Source organism: Tursiops truncatus, chromosome 5, assembly GCF_011762595.2.
Source record: "Tursiops truncatus isolate mTurTru1 chromosome 5, mTurTru1.mat.Y, whole genome shotgun sequence".
NCBI lineage: Eukaryota > Metazoa > Chordata > Mammalia > Artiodactyla > Delphinidae > Tursiops > Tursiops truncatus.
The window spans coordinates 94,860,044-94,878,992 of record NC_047038.1 but is presented as its reverse complement, the minus strand read 5'-3'; the positions used below and the strand labels follow the sequence as shown (position 1 = coordinate 94,878,992).

The 18,949-nt window shown below is 34.6% G+C and overlaps 1 protein-coding gene across 4 annotated transcripts in view; it reads left to right on the top strand.

Annotated features, from left to right (window-relative positions):
- The window catches only part of ANTXR2 (ANTXR cell adhesion molecule 2), a 172,547-nt gene that overhangs the window by 22,151 nt on the left and 131,447 nt on the right, over positions 1-18,949 (top strand). For all 4 annotated transcript variants that reach the window (XM_073805381.1, XM_073805382.1, XM_019932789.3 and 1 more), the window contains 3 exons: positions 14,442-14,502; positions 16,342-16,440; positions 18,469-18,538. In XM_073805381.1, coding sequence (XP_073661482.1) covers positions 14,442-14,502; positions 16,342-16,440; positions 18,469-18,538 — 230 coding nt within the window. The remainder of the gene's footprint in view (positions 1-14,441; positions 14,503-16,341; positions 16,441-18,468; positions 18,539-18,949) is intronic.

The window sequence follows — 18,949 nt, the reverse complement described above, 5'->3', positions numbered from 1 at the left end:
TTAAATACATCTGGCCTTATTGTCAGTGCATTAATTTCCCTGAAGTTAATCTTTAATTGAGAAAAAGTGATAAATGGTTTTCTTGTTTTCTTTGTCCTCCCTTCCCCTGCCCACTAAAATCCAGTGACCTAGATGGTCTGGTCCCCTTATTGTAAAAGACATCATATTTTGTTAAGGCATAGTTTGTTTAGAATCAACTTTTTAATCAGCAAGGATAAGAGTTTAATTTTGGAGCCTTTCTTCATTATAGTTTTTTGGAAAAAGAAGAAACACTATAGTAGTTCTAACTTTTATAACTTCAAAACAAGGGACTGTAAAAGGCCTTTGTTATGAACATATTAACAACTTAATACCTTTTCTAAAATTTATTTGATTCGGAAAATCATTTTAATGCTCTATTTTAATTTGGAGGGAAATGTATCATTTCAAAATTTTTAGATTTCTATCCCAGCAAACATGATACGTACATAACATTTTTTGTACTGTTGGTTTAACCTCTACTCTTAATTAGCATATATGAGGGTTTAGAATTCATTATCTCAAGGAGGTACTGGTGAAAACCTTTTCCTCTTTTTTACCCTCCTTTTCCTGTTGTATAATGTATTCTTTCATTTCCTCATTTATTGAGCTCTTACTATGTTAGGGCATGGTATTAAGCTTGGAAGAGGGGACACAAACTTATATAAGACAAATTCTTTATTCTAAAGAGGCTGGAAAATGACGATTCGAGGTTTGGAATATGGTGGCGCCCTGCGAGAATTACAAAGTGTGGGAATTTGGAAAAGGGAAATTTCAGTGAGTCACCCTATGTGATAAAAAGGAATCCTGTCATGCAGTTTGTGTTAAAATACCAATATGGCTAGAGTAACGTTGGCAGAGAGGTGGAATGAGTTTGGTTATATGAAGTCATGGGAGGCTTTTTGTGGTGGGATCTGAACTGTGCTCTGACAATTGGAGTAGATTTAATTAGAAACAAGGAACACAGAACTTCAGAAACAGCCTGGGCTGAATGGCTAAGGCACAGGAGGGTTTGGCTTGGATGGTGGAATGATGTGGGGGATAAACATTGGTAGGTAGGTTGGATCCAGATTATGGAGACCCTCAAATGTTTGAGTGGTGAAATGGCTCTTTTTGCATAAGTAGTCGAGGAACCATGGAAGATTAATTTAGAGCATGAAATTTATAACAGTGAAAGTTTAGGTGGAATATGCTTATGGTAATGTATGGGATGATTTGAAAGATGAAAAGCTGTGTTATGTCTCTTTCAATAGTGCTTGTGAAACATGGTGAAAGGAAACCTAACATAGTGAAGACGATATGAGATGGGAAAATACGAAGACCTGAGTGTGGGTTCCAACTCTGCCACTGCCTAGCCATGTGACCTTGTGTACCTCCTATAGTGTAATCTCTCTGAGTTTTACAATTCTCATCAGTCAAATGAGGATAATGATATCTATATCAGTGAATCGTTTTGTGAATTAAATTAGATAATGATTAAGAATGATCTAACTCAGAGGGGCTGACTTTAAAACATGTGGTAGGAAACTAGGAATGGCTGGAAGCTAGGACCATGTAGGATGGGATTATTGATCCTTCTGTAGGGTAGTCCACTGAGAGAGATGGCCAACATTCTACATGATCAATGACTTAGATCTAAAGAGGGGTGGTATTGATATGTGCAAGGATCAGATCTAGCAAATGGGTCGTAACAACAAGGATTTCTAGATGGTGTAGCTGCGCAAAGTCAAGTATCTGGCTGTGCCCTAGTTCCGAATTCTCAGGGCATAGGTCTAGGACCCAGCCAACAACTGGAAAAGAAGATTCAGAATTCCCATGGCAAAAGCTATGTAGAATTTCAGAATCCTCCATACAGAAAAAAGAGCCACAATTCTTGTGGGGGAACTTGTGGTGCTAATTAGTGATTCAAAGTAGAAATGTTACTTTGTTAAGGGGAAACCACAGGCCCAATGGACTATAGTTCCTTAGGGCTAATTTCAGGCACTGGGATTCTGGGTCTTTCACAATAAAACTAGGTCAAGGACTGCAAGGGAAGCAATTAATAAATTCTCTGCTCTGGTCAGAATTATGTCAGGAACAAGGTGGGGCTGAACCTCTAGGTATGAAACTGTTTGATCTTTCTGAGCCAGGCTCTGAAGCGTCTGGCAAATATTAGCTGGCAAATGCTGGTTGTTGTTGTTAAAATTGTGATGGCTGTGAAAACTGGAAATAAAAAGGTAAATGTGGGAAGCTTTAAAAAATTAATAGAACCTGGGAGCTCACTGGATATAGGATGAAAAGGACAGAGAGGGCAGTCAAGTGTAACCTGGGCCTTCCAACCCTGATAATATGAGTATCTAGAAGCATTGAAAGTGAACGCTGTTTTCACAGAGGGGTCAGAGTGTTAGAGGACAAAGTGGAATTGGGCAGGAGGGCAGGGAGAGAAGGTGAATTGGGCCTGGGAAGAAATCCCGGTGGGGGATGTCACTGAGGGAAGTGGAGATCCAGGGAAATGTTCAAATCAGAAAACTGCAGAATTGAGTCATTCTTCCTCCTCTTGTTCTTTCTCCTCTCCCTTGCCCACCAACACAAGGATATAATTCTGTTTTCCACAGATCTTAGAATTGTTAAACAATTATATTTGGTTTCTTGGAAAGGTGATTGTAGAACTTTTATTAGAAAATAAAATTGTATTCAAACTAGGATAGGTCAGACTAACCTGTGAGTACCATGTGGTTTGTAGTGCAGTGTTTCATAAGGCAGTGCTGTGTAAGAGAACATTAAAAATAAAACAAAACCACGATTAGTGAGTAACAGGGAAAGAATAAAAATCAAAGTGATGTGGAAAAGCCCCTCCTTTTTTTCTAAAAACAAGACCATGAGATGTTTTACTCTTTCCAATTATTTCCATAATTTGTTTTTGATAGCACACCTCAAAAATATTAAGCATAAGAGATAAATCAGTTGTGAAGCTGTTTTTATAAATAACCCTGATCCAAAAGAATTAAGAACACTGCATCCTAGGGGATGGCAGCAAAGTTCCTAAGTGCCTAATGGGGAAGTAAAGGAGCCTAAATAGGAAAGGAATGACTCACACGTGTAGGAAATTTAAATAAAACTGTAATAGATTGTTTACTTTTTTACTGAAAAAAGTAAAATATACATTTAAAAAAGTAACTTCATTCATAGTGCTGGAAATATAAGCTTCATTTGATCTTTGGAGCCAAGTTGTTTTTCTCAGTAATACCTATTGTCGTTATTATTATTTTTAAAAAGTATCTAAGAAAGGTGTCTATGTTTTAATGGAATGAGAAGACATTGCAAAATTATTTTCTCTACAGGAAAATCATTTTCATAGAAGAGGGTACCTAATAAACATTCTGACAAGACTTTAGCTTAAATGCTTTTAGCAGGTTCTGCTATGAATGTCGACTGCTTAGTTGTGGAAATGTCTATTTATAAAATTATGGTTTAATGGAAAACCTAAAGTCTGAGCTAACTATAAAGATATATTCACAGGAAAAAAAAAGTCAAACTGGTACAACTTACTCAAAATTGGAAATCAGTTTCTAGGACTCCTTTTAAAAAGGACTGGCTGTAGCATGAGGCTCACTGTGCATCAGATTCTTCCGGGCTTCCATTTATCCAAGGATCTTTAGTACTGAATATAGATAAGGTGTCTCCTTATAACATCTTTCACATTAATGGTTAGGAAGGTTGGGACCATATTTCCCACCTCCTCCTTTTTTTGCCTAATACAGTGTTGGGTTAGTAGTTATTGCCTAATTCATGTTTATCAATGAATGAATAAATAAAATCCATGCTTCTTGAAAATATTTTTATATTTTTAAAATATAATTATGGTGTGTTTAAGCATTAAAAAAATCAACTCCTTTTTTCTGCCAGAAAATACTTTATTTTGAATTGACTTCTGATTCCATATTATTTTGACTTTATCCTCTTATTTATATTCCACTGTATTAAGACTTCTGGTTACAAGTGACAAAAAGCAAGTTCATACTAGCTTAAGGGAAAAAAAAAAAAAAAAGAGAGAGGTATGGGCTTATCTAACTAACTGGGTGGTCCAGAGGAGGAAATTGCCTCAGGTACAGTTAGATCCAGGGAACCAATCCATGTTCTTAAGGTCTCCCTTTGTAAGTTTTGCCTGTGATTCTATTTGCCTCATTCTCTCCTTGTTCCCATGAGTGGCTGTTGAAAGTAATTGCCAAGTGTTTCAGCTTACATGGGCCTCAATTAGCAAGCCCATTGGAAAGAGAGAGCTGTTGTCTCTGGGCATCAGTATATTCGGTCCCAGTTAAGGACTCTGATTGACTCAGTTGAGTCAAGTGCTTATTCCTGTAACAATTACATAGTCAACAAACATATTTGGACCAGCCTGAGTAACATGCCCACCCCTGTTATGAAAGATTGGGAGCAAGGTGGAGAGGGCTAATGATTGACAGCCTCACCAGGACCACATGGAGTAGAGACCAGTTTTCCCAATAGAAAGGGAACACTTCATAGATGTGTAAGGATGAAAAAATGTTCTGGATAGGGAAGAAAAATCAATAGTATTACAGTCCACTGTATTAAAATACATTTAAAATATTTTTGACATATTCTAATAAGGCACTCCATTCCTTCTAAATTCCAATTAACTAAAAAATACAAATAGAAAATTTGCTTTAAAATAGTCATTTAATTTACTGAAATTTTATAATCTTGACATCCTTTGTCCAATGGTCTATTTGCATTTGCATGATAATTTTACTTAATGATAACATTATTCTTTCCTTCTTTCTTTAGTTGGGATTGTAGTATAAGGAAATCAAATCCATTCTGGAAAAATAATTACAGTTTTTTGTGATATTTTGTGAGAAAACTAAAGTGGTGGCATTAGGTTACATAGCGAAAATTAAGTGCCAAATGTTTGCTTCTTAACATTAATCTGTTGGGCTACAAAAGAAGATGACCTTTAGAGCCTCACTTGTTTTTGAAAGCAAATTCAGTTGAGCCGAAGGACATTAAAAAGGGGGATAAAATGGTTAAGATTTATGATTAAATGTACCATCAGTGTAAATTATGATGCATAAATGCGTAATTTCTCAGTTATATCTCATTTTCCCTCCTGAAATAATTATTCCTAATTTATTTGGAAGCATATTTTTGAACTTACTGTGTTCAAGACACTTTTCTGATGTTGGGTTACAGAGATGGATGTGGTACCCTTGACTTTTCTGAGCTTACAAGTTTTAGGGATATGTGTTTGTAAAGTCAATAGAACTGATAAAGCTTTTTTTTTTTTTTTTCTATGCTTGTTGCATAGGGAAATAGTTTATTTGCCACTCTGGATTTCTGAAAAATCAAATAGAACAAGTATAGATTTATCATGCTTGTCAGGTCTATTTCATGTTTTATTTAATGAAACAAGGGAGTGGGTAAAGAGGACTAATATGAAATAATATATGCATCAAAATGAAAAACATGTTGGGACTCAATTTCTTTAGATTCTGAACAAATAGTACATTTATTATTACTTTACCCCATAATTTCAGTGCACTTTTTATGGAAAGTCTATTTATCCTTTAGGAAAGCATTAAATGATTATTCTGAGTTTGTGCTGAACAAAAGAAAGGAAAAAAATCAGAGACATATAAACTTTTGTTTCATATCACAATCCACTTTGGGGCGTATTTCTATGGTATAGTGAGAAAGGAAGACCTGCTATTATGATTTGTTATGAAAACGCAACTTAAGAACTTAAGAACTTAAATGTCGTTTCGCTATTTTCTTTCACAATTTGTGATATGGGCGTAATTTCACCAACAGTATAATCAGAACTACTCATCTGTTATGTTTGGAACAGAGAGGAGTAAAAGGCAATGATTATAACTTACATTCTTCCCTAGATTTATTAGAGTAAAAGTTTGTTTAGAATTTGTCACTTGTGCTTATACTACTCACTTACTTGCAAAGGGAGAGAAAATCCATATTTAGAAATGGGTCAGTGCAGAACATGCTGTATTGAGCAACTGGCATTTTGGAGCTCCAAGCATTTAAAAAAAACAAACACAACCAAAACACATAACTACAAATTGCAATTGTTTTTCATTGACGTATTACCTCTTAGAGAAAAATATATTTGGTAGGAATGTTTCACACCTAGAGAGAAAATAAAATCATATCTGAATGTTGAAAGGTAAAAAAGCAAACAAGAAAAGATTGTGAGAAACATCTTTCCAGTTGTTTTAGCTGCTTATTTTATGCACATGTGTGGCTAATTACTAAAGCTTCATTTTAGGGAGATCTTTTTTGGGGAACTAATGCTGTGCAGTGATTTTTCCTTATGAGATTTAAACTTGGAATGCTTCATATTTGGGATGAACTCCTGTAGTGCTTAAGCTTCTCAGTGAGTCAGAAAAAAAGTAGCTTGTGTTTTTAGACCTTATTATTATTATTACTGATATTTTCTGACATGCTGTATGTCATGGAAATTAGCAGTTTCTATTTGTTAGGATACACTGAAGGTATTTGTAAATTATCTGTAACGTTCTGTTGTACATTATGTTGTATACTCAAAGTCAGTGTTAGAAAATTATTGCCAGAATGAATATTTTGAATTTTGAATAAGGTTAAAAATGTTGGAGATGTTTGGGTAGCATATTGAATTTAAGTGTGAAGAAATAATCTGTTTTTTGGGGAAAATTTTTTTTTATTTAGAATTGACCTTAAAAAAGAAGGTCACATTCATTCAATGGGACTTAATATCCTTTTGCTCTTTCACATATACTATCCAGAATCAGCCCTCTTTTTAAAAGAAGATGCATATCTTAAATTTGTTTCTTTTCAAGTTGTTTTTATTGTTTCTTTTTCTGTTTGTTAAAAAAAATTTATTTTTGCATTTGGCTCAATGCCTTATGAGCGCCGTTGATTACCAAAATTTGAACTATACAAATAAGTTTTCCTTTCATTGTGTGTGACCAAAGATGTGATTTGATTGACTCAAGTAGCCCCTCATTAAGCTCTGTAATTTTAAATATACTTAACTGTTCATTGTTACATACCCCATTTATTTGTCTTATAGCCAAAATGCTTGTGCTTTTTATTAGAAAGTTTTGCATTTACTCTTCTATTAATTCAATAAATATTAATTGAGAAGCTGCTGTTTATAACATTGTGTTATATACCTTTTATATTAGATTGGTTTTAAATATGAAGTATTATTATTCATTATAAAAGTTTTTACATAGTTTCTTCTGGAATGGGCTCTATTTTCCAAATACAGTATCTTTACCATCACCATTTAGAAATTGCAAAAAATATAGATTTTTAAAATCTGTCTTTGTTTATACTAGTTGTAGGAAGTGGGTTTTCGTTTGTTTGTTTCATTTAAACTGGATGCTTGATCTTCAAATCATAAGACCTAGATATTGCTCCCAAATTCAACATGAACTTCCAAGACACTGTAGGTCCTAAGTAATATTTTACTTCATCCCCCCCATCTTAACTAATTCCATGCTAAATTTTATCTTGGATATAGCCCAACTATAATTCTCCACTAATTAATCCCATTTTATCTTCAATGCCAGAAGAAAAAGGCCACAGCTATATTCATTGTATGCATTTTTTAGGGCCATGATATGGCTTTTACTACTCCCTACATGTTCCATATTTGTCATTATAGCATGTCCCTTATGTAAACATGTTCAGGAACTTACAAGATCTCAATATGGTTTCATATGTATCTTACAAGATACTCAAAATATCGTTGTTTCATATGTATCTTAAAATATCTAAGAAAGAAGAAATCAAGTCTGATGCTATATGGTTGTTTCTGCTATAGATGTTTCTGTGATTAACACTGTCACTTCACCTGGTTATTATTCAGTCCTTATAAAGATCTGATCCTAACCCTATAGTCAAGCAGGATAAGAAATTGCTTCGTGGCCACTGGGATTCTTGGAAGAGTTGTGTCTCTGACTTAGCAGCGGTTCTCACACGGCCACAAATCTTGCCAGATCTGGCTCCAAAGTGCATATCTGCCCCTTGTTGCTCTGTATGCAAATTGGGCCTTTAGTGAAATCCTGCAGCCTGACCACATGTACTAGACGCAGACTCAATCCAAATTAATTTGGAATATGCCTGGAATATCCAGGGTGAAACACCGTTCTGATACTCCAAGTCGAACTTCTGGAAAGGGACAGCACAATGGAATCTACTTTCATCTCCTGCCAAACATCTGTATCTCAGAGAGGCCAGCAGGCAGAGCTGACTCCTAAGGCTGCATCTAGTCTTTCCACTAACCAAAATTAACCCGGAGGGGGCCATTACCAACCTTATCTTATCCTACCCCACTCCCTTGACAAGTAGAGAAATTCATGTTTACGGAGTTCACCAAACTATTGAGAGTATTCTGATGATCTAAATTATACAGAGAACGTTTCGAAATTGTATACAAGTTAGAAACAACAGAAAATAAATAGCTATAATTTGTAAGGATGAATGCTATTGTTCCGCCTGCAGTTTTATCCCAAACAACTCAGAAGAGGGGAAATACTTGGATTTTCACTTTCTTATGACATGTATTCAAGACAAATACATTTTAAATAGGATAGAAAGTTTTGATAATGAGAAACGACAGTGACTGTTATAGGGATTAAATATATAAAACCATCTTTAGGCATTTAATTCACAGTTTGGGACAACAAGCTGGAATGTAGACATTTTACACAAAGTAACAGAATTTAGAATTCTATATATTTCAGCCCCTTTTCTATTATAGATTTTTATTGGTTTATGAACACAGGTCTTGCAGATGGTCTTGTGTATACCATCAGCTGCTCTGCCTAGACCTCTCCCTCCTGGAAGTTCACACTTTTATCTCCTACCCAACCTGTGCCCTGTGGGTGTAACTGTAGGCTGAAAACGTTTAAAGACCCTGTGGTTCACAAATACTGGAGGGAAAGAGACTAAGAAAAAGAGTAACAGAGGGACAGACATGTAGGCAGACCTTGTTTTCCAATGTTGGCATCCCATTTTAGAAAATGTTTTCCCTCATGCTGCTTGCGTTTCTTGCTTTTCTAATGTTTATGTTGCCTGCATTTCCATGTATAGGGATTTTCATGGCTTAACAAAATATCCTCCTGAGGCTATAATCCTGTGCAGGTTGTTCGAAGGGTCATGCATTCACATGTTGACATTCATATATTAGTATGAATGCGTTCATGACATGAGAACAGCTATGTTGAAGTAGAATATTTGGGGAGATAGGGCAAACGTGGATAATGATTGTGATTAGAAAAAGAGTGCCTCTGTGTGTCTAGCAACCCGGGTGAGACAATGAGAGGGGAGGGACAAAGACTCATTTAGTCTGTATCAAAAATTTGCTGTTCCACATCAAGAAAAAATAGAGAAAAACCAAACCAAACCAAACAAAATCACCAAACTTCTGCCTTCTGGCTCTGAATGTGCCTTTCTGTTTCCAGGACTCAGGCAAATTCTAGAGTTTTAGAACTATAAAACCTAAATACCACTGACATCATTACTTTTATGGAAAAAAAAAATCTGTCCTGGGCTTTCCTGGTGGCGCAGTGGTTGAGAGTCCACCTGCCGATGCAGGGGACACGGGTACGCGCCCCGGTCAGGGAGGATCCCACATGCCGCGGAGCGGCTGGGCCTGTGAGCCATGGCCGCTGAGCCTGCGCTTCCGGAGCCTGTGCTCCGCAACGGGAGAGGCCACGACAGTGAGATGACACATATAAAAAGTAATTTCAAACGGATTATACAGATTTGTATATAAGAGCTAAAATCAGAAATGTCTAAAAGAAAACTTAGGGAAAAATCTGTCCTAAGATCAAATAACAAATTAATTTTTCTAAGCACTGTTTGATTTTAGTTTCCAAGTGCTTGTTGTGTTCTTATACCAGTATTAGGACCTCTGGTATAGCTTGTTGTTCTGGTAGCCTGGCTTGTCTTTTAGCTTCTGGATGATGCTGAGAAGTAAAAAGTACAAGTGTTTTATCTGTACAAAACCAAATTTGAGAAAGAAAGCAGTAATAAAGTAAGACAATAGAGAAAAATAAATACATAAAAACAGAGAGGCCCCTAACCATTTGGGTATCCCATATATTACTAACTCATAGGATGATCTACAATTTGAATTTATTCACAGTCAGTGGTGTTGGGAACTTTAAAACAAACCTGTAAAACCCCCATAAGTAAAGGTGAAAGCTTAGTGACATAATTTTGAAGATAAGAAATAAGTCCGATTTTAGATTGTTTTTGATAGTATAAAAGGTGTCCAGGCAAAACAAGCAGGTGAATTTCACTAGTTTGTTGGATATTAGGTTTTGTAATGGGTAGACCATTTATCACAAGTCTGGAGGGTGGCAGAGGGCACTGGTTAGAGGAATGGGCTTTGGACTCAATCAAACCTGGGGAGATTTGGCTCTGCTATTTAAAAGCTAATTGTTCTAGGACAATTTTTAAAAATCTCTGTTAAGTTCCAATTTTCTCATCTGTAAAATGGGGATAAAAATAGTATGCATTCTTAAGACTTGGAAGGATTAATTGAAGAAATTTATATAAAGTGCTTAGCACAGTTCCTAGAACATAATAAGCACCCAATAAATGGTAATTATTATTATTGTTAGAAATTCTTTTGAATTTTTGACTGCTGCTAGTTGTACTGAATTTACAAAGTTTGACTTTTTTCATCCGTATTAACATTTGAGGATTTAAAAGTAGGAATTAGGTAATAATGTACATATTTTTTTCATTTATAAATATTCCTTAATACTAATATTATTTTTTAAGTGAACAGATGCTTCAGTAGTATACTTTTTTCATGGTGATCATCAAGTTCTTTGCCAATTTATATATATATATATAATATATAAATGGACTCCAAAGTCTCAAATGATGCAATTTTGCATCTAGTATGTTGATGACTTAGAGAACCCTGGTTTTATTCATAGCATTTGGTTTGCCTTTAAATTCGTTCTATGGTGCTATTAGCGCTCTTGATGTCAACTAAGGCCGAACTTTATTGGAAACTATTTTCTGTTTCTGTTGAGACTTAATGAAGGCAGATGGCAACACATATTTGAAGAAACATCCTTACAAGGTCCTCTGTTGTACAGGTGATGAAAGTGCAGAGTATGAAAAATAATGCATCAATTATCATAGATGGGACACCTGATCTAATGTTCAACCTATCAATAACAGTATTTAAGTTGGTAAAAATTAACTAGTGTTTAAAAATAGTTGTCCCATCTGTCAGTTGTCATTTAGTGATGACAATTTTAATATAATAGGTCCAGTTTGAGCTCTTGAGCATTTGAACTTGTGCAATTACTTGGCGAGACTAGATTATGAAGTGCTTTGTATTTATGGAAGTGCTTGTTTAAAAATTTAATGTAAACTATTTGCATATGAATATTAAATCACAGCAACTTCTAGTTGTTCTTTTCTTAAAATAGCAACATGGTAAACTCTAGATAGAAAAACCAAATTTAGAGCAAATTTTATTTTCTAAAATGCATACAATTTCTTCTTTCATTTCTTTCCCCACCACATTTTCTTGCTCTCTATTTATCATGTGAAGATGGTTTTCGTGAACTTAGTTTCAAATTACGGGTCTTTGGATTTCCAACCTTTACAATTTTTTGAAAGGCTAGATGATTTTCACATAAATTAACTTTATTTTGCTTTATCTTGGTCTTTTTATGATTGTTGATTTGCTTTCTAGATAGACATATTTAATATTCTCATTAATTCGTGCATTCAATCTGTATTCTCTAAGCATTTTTGTTGTTGTACTGTGTGTACAAAGCAATGTGCTAGTCTTGGAAGGTTAGCACAGTATAATATGATCCCATTTCTATGCTCAGAGTTTGTCTTCTAATAGAGGAGGTGATTCAACACTCAATAAAAAAAATCAAAATAAACTTTAGAGAAAGGTAGTAGTGTTCTGAGGGGGATTCATCTAGATTTTGTCAGATGGTGATGCCAGTTTAATGACTCATGGTCTAAACTGCTTGTCTTTCAATGAATATGTTACCTGAATCACTTTTTCATTCAATAATATCATTTCTATAGAACTCATTTTGTTAAAATGATTAAGTATGGATATTAAACTAATGTAAGTGTATTCTTATATATAAATGTATATTATACAAGTTACTGCAAGATGTAACCAACCTTTAGTTATTCTTAATCTCTGCTTAATGTAATTTAATTTAATTAATCTCAGACTTGAATAGAACATAAATTTCTAAATTATCCTGAACTTATTCTTGAAAATCAAAATACTTTACAGGGGATAAACAGGGTCTGACTTCAGAACAGTAGACCATCAATGGACCTTGAAGGTGTTTATTCTCCAGCCTTAAGGAGAGATCCATTAGAATTGATCATTTGATCTTGCTATTAGAACTACCATTTTAGAAATGTTATGATGAAATACATCAAATCGAAAGAGGAAGTCAACACAAACATTTTCTTAACAGTTTGAGATCTGATTTAATTATGGCCAATATTTTTAGGAGAAAGAAAACCAACATAATTTCAGAAATTCACACAGGTCATTCTGGGTTGCATAGTCTTTGACACAGCTTTTGGAAAATCTCTTTATAATTTCTTGATTTACCTTATTCTAAGGAATTTTTTAAAAAAATGATTTCTAATTCCAATAGATGCAATCTTTAAGCCTCTCTCATAATTTTCTTGATGTCCAAAACATTTTTCTGTAATGCTGATAGAGGTGTGCCTAAAATAACTAGTAAAAATATTGTAAGCTGTAAGATCAGTCCATTTCCTTAACAGGATTTATTTTAAAATAAATTCTTTCAAGAATTGTCACCAGATAAAATAGATTTGGGGGGCTTTATGTTTTCTTTTGACCGTCCATTTTCGAGGCTCAGTTCTCATTTTTATTTCAAATTGGTCAAAACTAAAGCAATGATACCCCAATTTTGCTAGTTAGGGTATTATTAGCTTCATATTCCTTTGGCAAAACCTTTTTAGCTTCATATTCCTTTGGCAAATCTTTTGTATTCTGTTCCTTTCAGAGTCTTGTTATCTGAATTATGTCAAAATATTTAAAGATGATAGTGATTTGAGATACTTCCCTTCCAAGAGGATACATTAACCTTTGACAATGGTCCTCAATTCTTAAATGAAAAAAGGTACTCACTCGTCAAAGGAGTGTTGATTATCGAAGATAAAATAGCAGACCACAAGGTGTTTGGGCCCTGACAGTCTTTGGGTGACTCTGGAATCTCTTTGGTTATTTATGAGTTTAAATAGACCTCACTTGGAATTTCTCAGATATAATATTTTATTCTATTTGTTTCCTAATTACTAAAGCCTCAATCACTCAGTGAAAAGTGGATTCCCTGGGAAATGACCTTAAAAAGTGCAAATGTTTCCTCTTTCAGAGAGGCATATTCAGCAACAAAAATTCCGTGATTTGACCCAGCTGTATTTTAGAGTCTGACAATTTATATTTCCATTGTTATTAAAGAAAGCACAGAAAGCATTTCTATATCCTGCTACAGTCCTTCCTTCCTGTTTTAGTTATGAACAGGAGATGCTAGAAACTACTGTACATCATCTGTCTTTAATGTCTGTCAAGAAAAAAATGTTGTTCAAAGATCATCTGGAACTTGTCTGCCTTTGCTAATGTAGTGCAGAGCAGTTCTAAAAATAAAGGCAGGATTGTTGAGTCCATTAGGAGCAGCTTATTTCATCATTGTTGTTTTTCGCTTGTAGCCTTGTGCCTTGTATGGTGGTTTCTGTTTCTCAGAACAAGCTAAGAAGAGCCATTCTGTTCCTGTGCTCTGGGAATGCTGGAGTAGAGAGTCTGTCTTTTTGAGAATAATATTTGGCTCATACAAGGGGCCTGTGTTCTGCAAGTGTAATGTTTGATGCATGTAAGGAGGATTAGCGTCCATGGGAATTGAGGCAGAGAAATTGAATAGAAATGCCAGAGTCAAATAAAGAAGTGTTTATTTATTGATATTATGTTGACCCTTTTAATAGAAAACATTAAATTAGCATAATTAAATAGGAGGTCTGATTTTGCTATCTTGTTTTTGCCTGATGGGAAATTCAGCATTGATTTTATGGCTATCAGGAAATTTTAGTTATCTTTTCATGTCTAAGGTTCCCAGACTTTGAGGCAACAACCCACTTTATCTGTGCTTATCTGTATTTATTCTAATCAAATAAGGGTTCCTACAGAATACAATCTTAGAATATATGCTGAAAGACGACACAGAAATTTCCTAAGAGCTTGGTAGCTATATACAAGATGGTTAATAAAATTTTCTCTGCCATCTATTGAAGTTAAAGGGAGGACCACAGATTATTAGTAACCTTATAATTCACTTTACATGTTATGATTTAGTGCTATACCTTGGTCTTCTTTTTTTCCTTTTTAGATACTAGCTCAGTCGTGCACTGAAATCCTGGAATTACGGCCCTCAAGCGTCTGTGTGGGGGGTAAGTGGTTAGAATTTAAAAATACCTTGTAAGAAGTTGTACTTTTTTCCTAGTTAAAATATACAATTTGAAACTCATGTTGGAAAGAGAATAGCAAAATTAATTTTTTGGCATCTTTTTCTGTAAGAATTTTTAAATAATTCCTTGAAATATTTCTATTTTAAATTCAAATTTTTAAGATTGGAGTGTTATTTTAAATAATGAACATATTGTGCGACAGGCTTTTAAAATCTTCTGTATATTTAGTTCATGTTTGAGACCTTTCCTATGACAAGTAAAATAGAAAATTTTCTCTTTTATCTGATTATACAGTCAGGTATCTGTAGACTTTGAGCTCCGTGCCTTGATGACCTGGCCAAAGTACAGTACATGCCAGCTCAGGGCCCCTAAAGAAGTGATTTATGGGTGGAGGGCAAGAAATAAGCAGGTGGCTTCATCAGCTGTTCTAAGAACAGACTAGGATTTTAGCACTTTCAAGCCATCCACCCCAAAAAGAGTGCGGTTCTCTCTGGCCTATACTATTTCTACTTCAGGTCTTACCTGGAGTTCATTTTAACCTGACTTTTCTTTCAAAAGGAAAAACATTGGGTCTGGTGGGGAAGGAAATGTGCTGTGCAATTTACTGCAGAACCTCCCAACTGCTGGACATGGGATGAAGTTCTACATCTTTTAGACTCCTCCATTAATGATTACTGAGACATTCAAGAGGAACAGTGCATTTGAACATTCCAGAGCAAGATGGCGTTCTATGCATTTAGCATTTTACCTAATCCTCATAACAACACTATTCGACAGTTTTAGAATCCCGCGTTCACGGATGGGGAAACTGAGACAGAGACATGTTCAGTACTTGCTATTAGTAAATATCCTATTAGACTCTTGTCTGTCTCACTCCTAAAGCTCATGTTCTTTTTCTGAGTCACATTTTAAGTTTCACTTGCACTTTATTTTAACTTATAAGAAAATTCCTTTCATAATACACTGAATGGAGAGTGGCATGGCAGTATTTTCTTCCACAGTTAATTACTCTGTATGTGTTAGATTATTTCAGATAGGAGGTCTCCGAGAGGATTGAAAGTTGATCACTATTAAAATAGTTGACATACCACCTTGCAACTAAGCAGCAAACATTTAGTTGCCAATCAAAACATTGATTGGCAGCTAAAGTTTTCTTCTAGCATATTATTTCACTTTCTAACATTTAGTGACTGTTCCTCTTACACAGAATATGAGTTCAATCAACCTCTTTTACCTATTGGCCATAGACTTTTATTAGTCCAAAATGCATGACCCTTGATGAGTTATAAGTTTGTATGCAACAGAAAATAAAACTGGAATTAAGGATGTGAAGAAGCTGTTAAAGAAGAACTATGTACAGTGTCATAGATTAAAGAAAATATAATGCATGACTGTTCTAAGAACCAGATAATATGAGGCATTAACTTCTTTACATTCTCATACCTCAGTTCCTAGACAAGAGGAAAACAAAATTTCTTTCCTGTGGATATTTTCTTCAGGATAGAATTTGGGCAAGTTTGTATCGTATTTGTCTGGGATGACTGTCATGCTTCAATTCTAAAATCTTGGTCACTATTGGAAAACACTTTGTTCAAAAAATAAAATAACGCATCTCTACGTGGCAGCGAAGAGTATCTTCACTGTACATACCTGTAGGGTCTAAGAAAGCAAGTAGGACTATGTCTTTGTTGTTATTACTTGGCTGAATAGTACTAAAAAATTCATTCTTTGTATCTTGATACTTTTGTTTCAAGTTACGCTTTTTGTTGTTGTTTTTTGTAAAGTAATGATTAAATTTTTTATTTTTCCTTTTACTTCTAGAGGAATTTCAAATAGTTTTGAATGGAAGAGGATTCAACTTGGGCAGTCGGGATGGCCGTGTTCTCTGTACTTACACTGTTAATGAAACATACACAAAGAGTAGGTCTCCATAATTTCAATATTGCTTTAATATCTCCATAGTATATCAGCATCAAGTGTTTTCCTCTTTTCCCCAACTGAAACCAACTATGCTATATTTTTTTTTATCAGAGGGGAAAGAAAGGAAGTCCAATGATAATACAAGTAGTAATAATAATTACTTAATAGTTATTTAATAATGGCAACATTTGTTCATAAGTTAATAAATGCTGGACCCCATCCTAAGTAGCCTCATTATACAAATGATGCCCTTGTGGCTGAAAGAGTCAAATAACTTGCCTGTGGTGACACAAGTAATAATGGGCAGAGCTGAGAGTCGAACCCAGTTTTCCTGATTGTACTCCGTACGGACTTTATCCACCGCCTGATTTAATTGCCTCTTTCTCCAGATTTGTTTCTTGTCACTCTTGCCTGAAAATCTAACTGTCTTGGACTACTCTACTACTTATTGCCTTATTTTATTGCCACTTGTTATCTTTATCTAATTTCCCAATAATTTGTCAGCCAGTATCCTGAAGATGGGCTTTTTGCCTTATAGATATATCTCCAATGCCCACCTGGCACAGTGTTTGTTGATAATTATCATATTTAGGGAATTAGGTTTTATTTTCCCTCACTTGGCTTTCAAAAAAGGAGAAGATGAGTGTAACATTTTTATCTTCATTTTGAGAAAAACTTCTGCTCTTTAAATAGATCTTAGTATGCTGAGCGTTTTGGGTCTCTATTAAGACATTTTCTCCTCATTGATGATTATATTGTCTTCTAAAATTTTATACAGTAAGACAGATGCTGCAACTCTGTGAACTCTGGTGGAACTATTTTTTGAGAGGTTCATCTACAATTTTGTTGTCTATCTGATGGTTCTAAACCCTCCAATTAGCACAGCTTTGGCTACATACACAGTCACTGCTCCATACTTTGTTGAATTAAAGTGGTGAGGATCTCAGCATGGTAAATGCCATCAGTAATTCCTCTCTTTCTTATTAAGATCATCATTTTGGTAAGGAAAGACAATAATATTAGTTAAAAACTTTCTTCCTAGTAGGTTCTACAACTGAAGAGGACAAAATAATTTTACCGTTTTTATTCAGTAGTCATCTGTATCTAAGCATTAGCTTTACCTTACTCCTTTTGATTACATATTTGAGTTGATTATAATATAAACATATTTTACACATAACTACATAGGATTGAATTTATTAAAGTAAATTTCAAATAAATTGAGTCAGATTGTATTTTCATCATTTGTATTCTAATATTATCCATCTAATTATGTAACTTTTCTGAGTATTTATAGTCTAGATCATTTTTCTCATATGCTATTAAAATTGCAAGGCAATTTAAGCATTCTATAAAATGTGTTTATATATTATAAACCCAATTATTTTGGGCTTCCCTGGTGGCGCAGTGGTTGAGAGCCCGCCTGCCGATGCAGGGGACACGGGCTCGTGCCCCGGTCCGGGAAGATCCCACATGCCGCGGAGCTGCTGCGCCCGTGAGCCATGGCCGCTAAGCCTGCGCGTCCGGAGCCTGGGCTCCGCAACGGGAGAGGCCACAACTGTGAGAAGCCCACATACCGCAAAAAAACCCCCCAAAAACCAATTACTTCATTAAACTCTTGAAAGAAATGTATTAGCCTTTGGACATTTGTCTTCTCTATCATTTTTAAATTCTGCTTTTAAAATATATATAATTTTTCCTTGAAAATCTAATATATTGGCAAAATTGAGGGAGAAAAGGTGATAATTTTATAGTATCTACAAGCTGTATGTGAACTTTATCTATATCAAAAAAACATAATTTATGATTTACCAGTACTATATGTCAATGCGGCATATAATCTCTTCCTGTTTTTCATTCTGTGTTCCTTCTCCTCTTTCTTTAGATGAGTATCTTTTTGTTTTTTTCATGCTAATGTATCTAATGTCCCACACTTGAACTCTGATTGCTGCGTCTCTTCATATTTTTAATAAAACTGTGTGAGATACATAAAACCCTTTATTGATTAAATGACATTTTATTTTATAGGTGTAATGCCAGTGAGTGTGGAAAGTAATTCTATGCTTTGTCCTGCACCTACCCTGAATGAAGTTGGACAGTAAGTACTTTATGAAAAACATTTAAAAACTTTTTAGCTACAAATTATAAGGAAATGGTCACAAAATATACATTGGTTGTTTTATTTTATCTTTTCTTGATATACAGATTAAACAGGAAATAATAAATCCTAGACAAATCACTCTGGTTAGTACTTTAACTATACATATTCTTAGTAGGTTGAAAAGGGTAAAGTCTGTTTTATTTTGTTTCTTAAATATTGATTAAAAGGCTCTATAAATATTTATCTGGATAGATTTGAGAAATATTGTTAGAGCCTTTAAATAATAAAGCCATAGCCATTATTTTGAACTTTAGAGTATTGAATTTACACACACACACATACACACAAGAGTTTCAAAGTGGGATTTTGACTAATGACTGTAGTGTTTAAATATTAAGATTGAAGAGC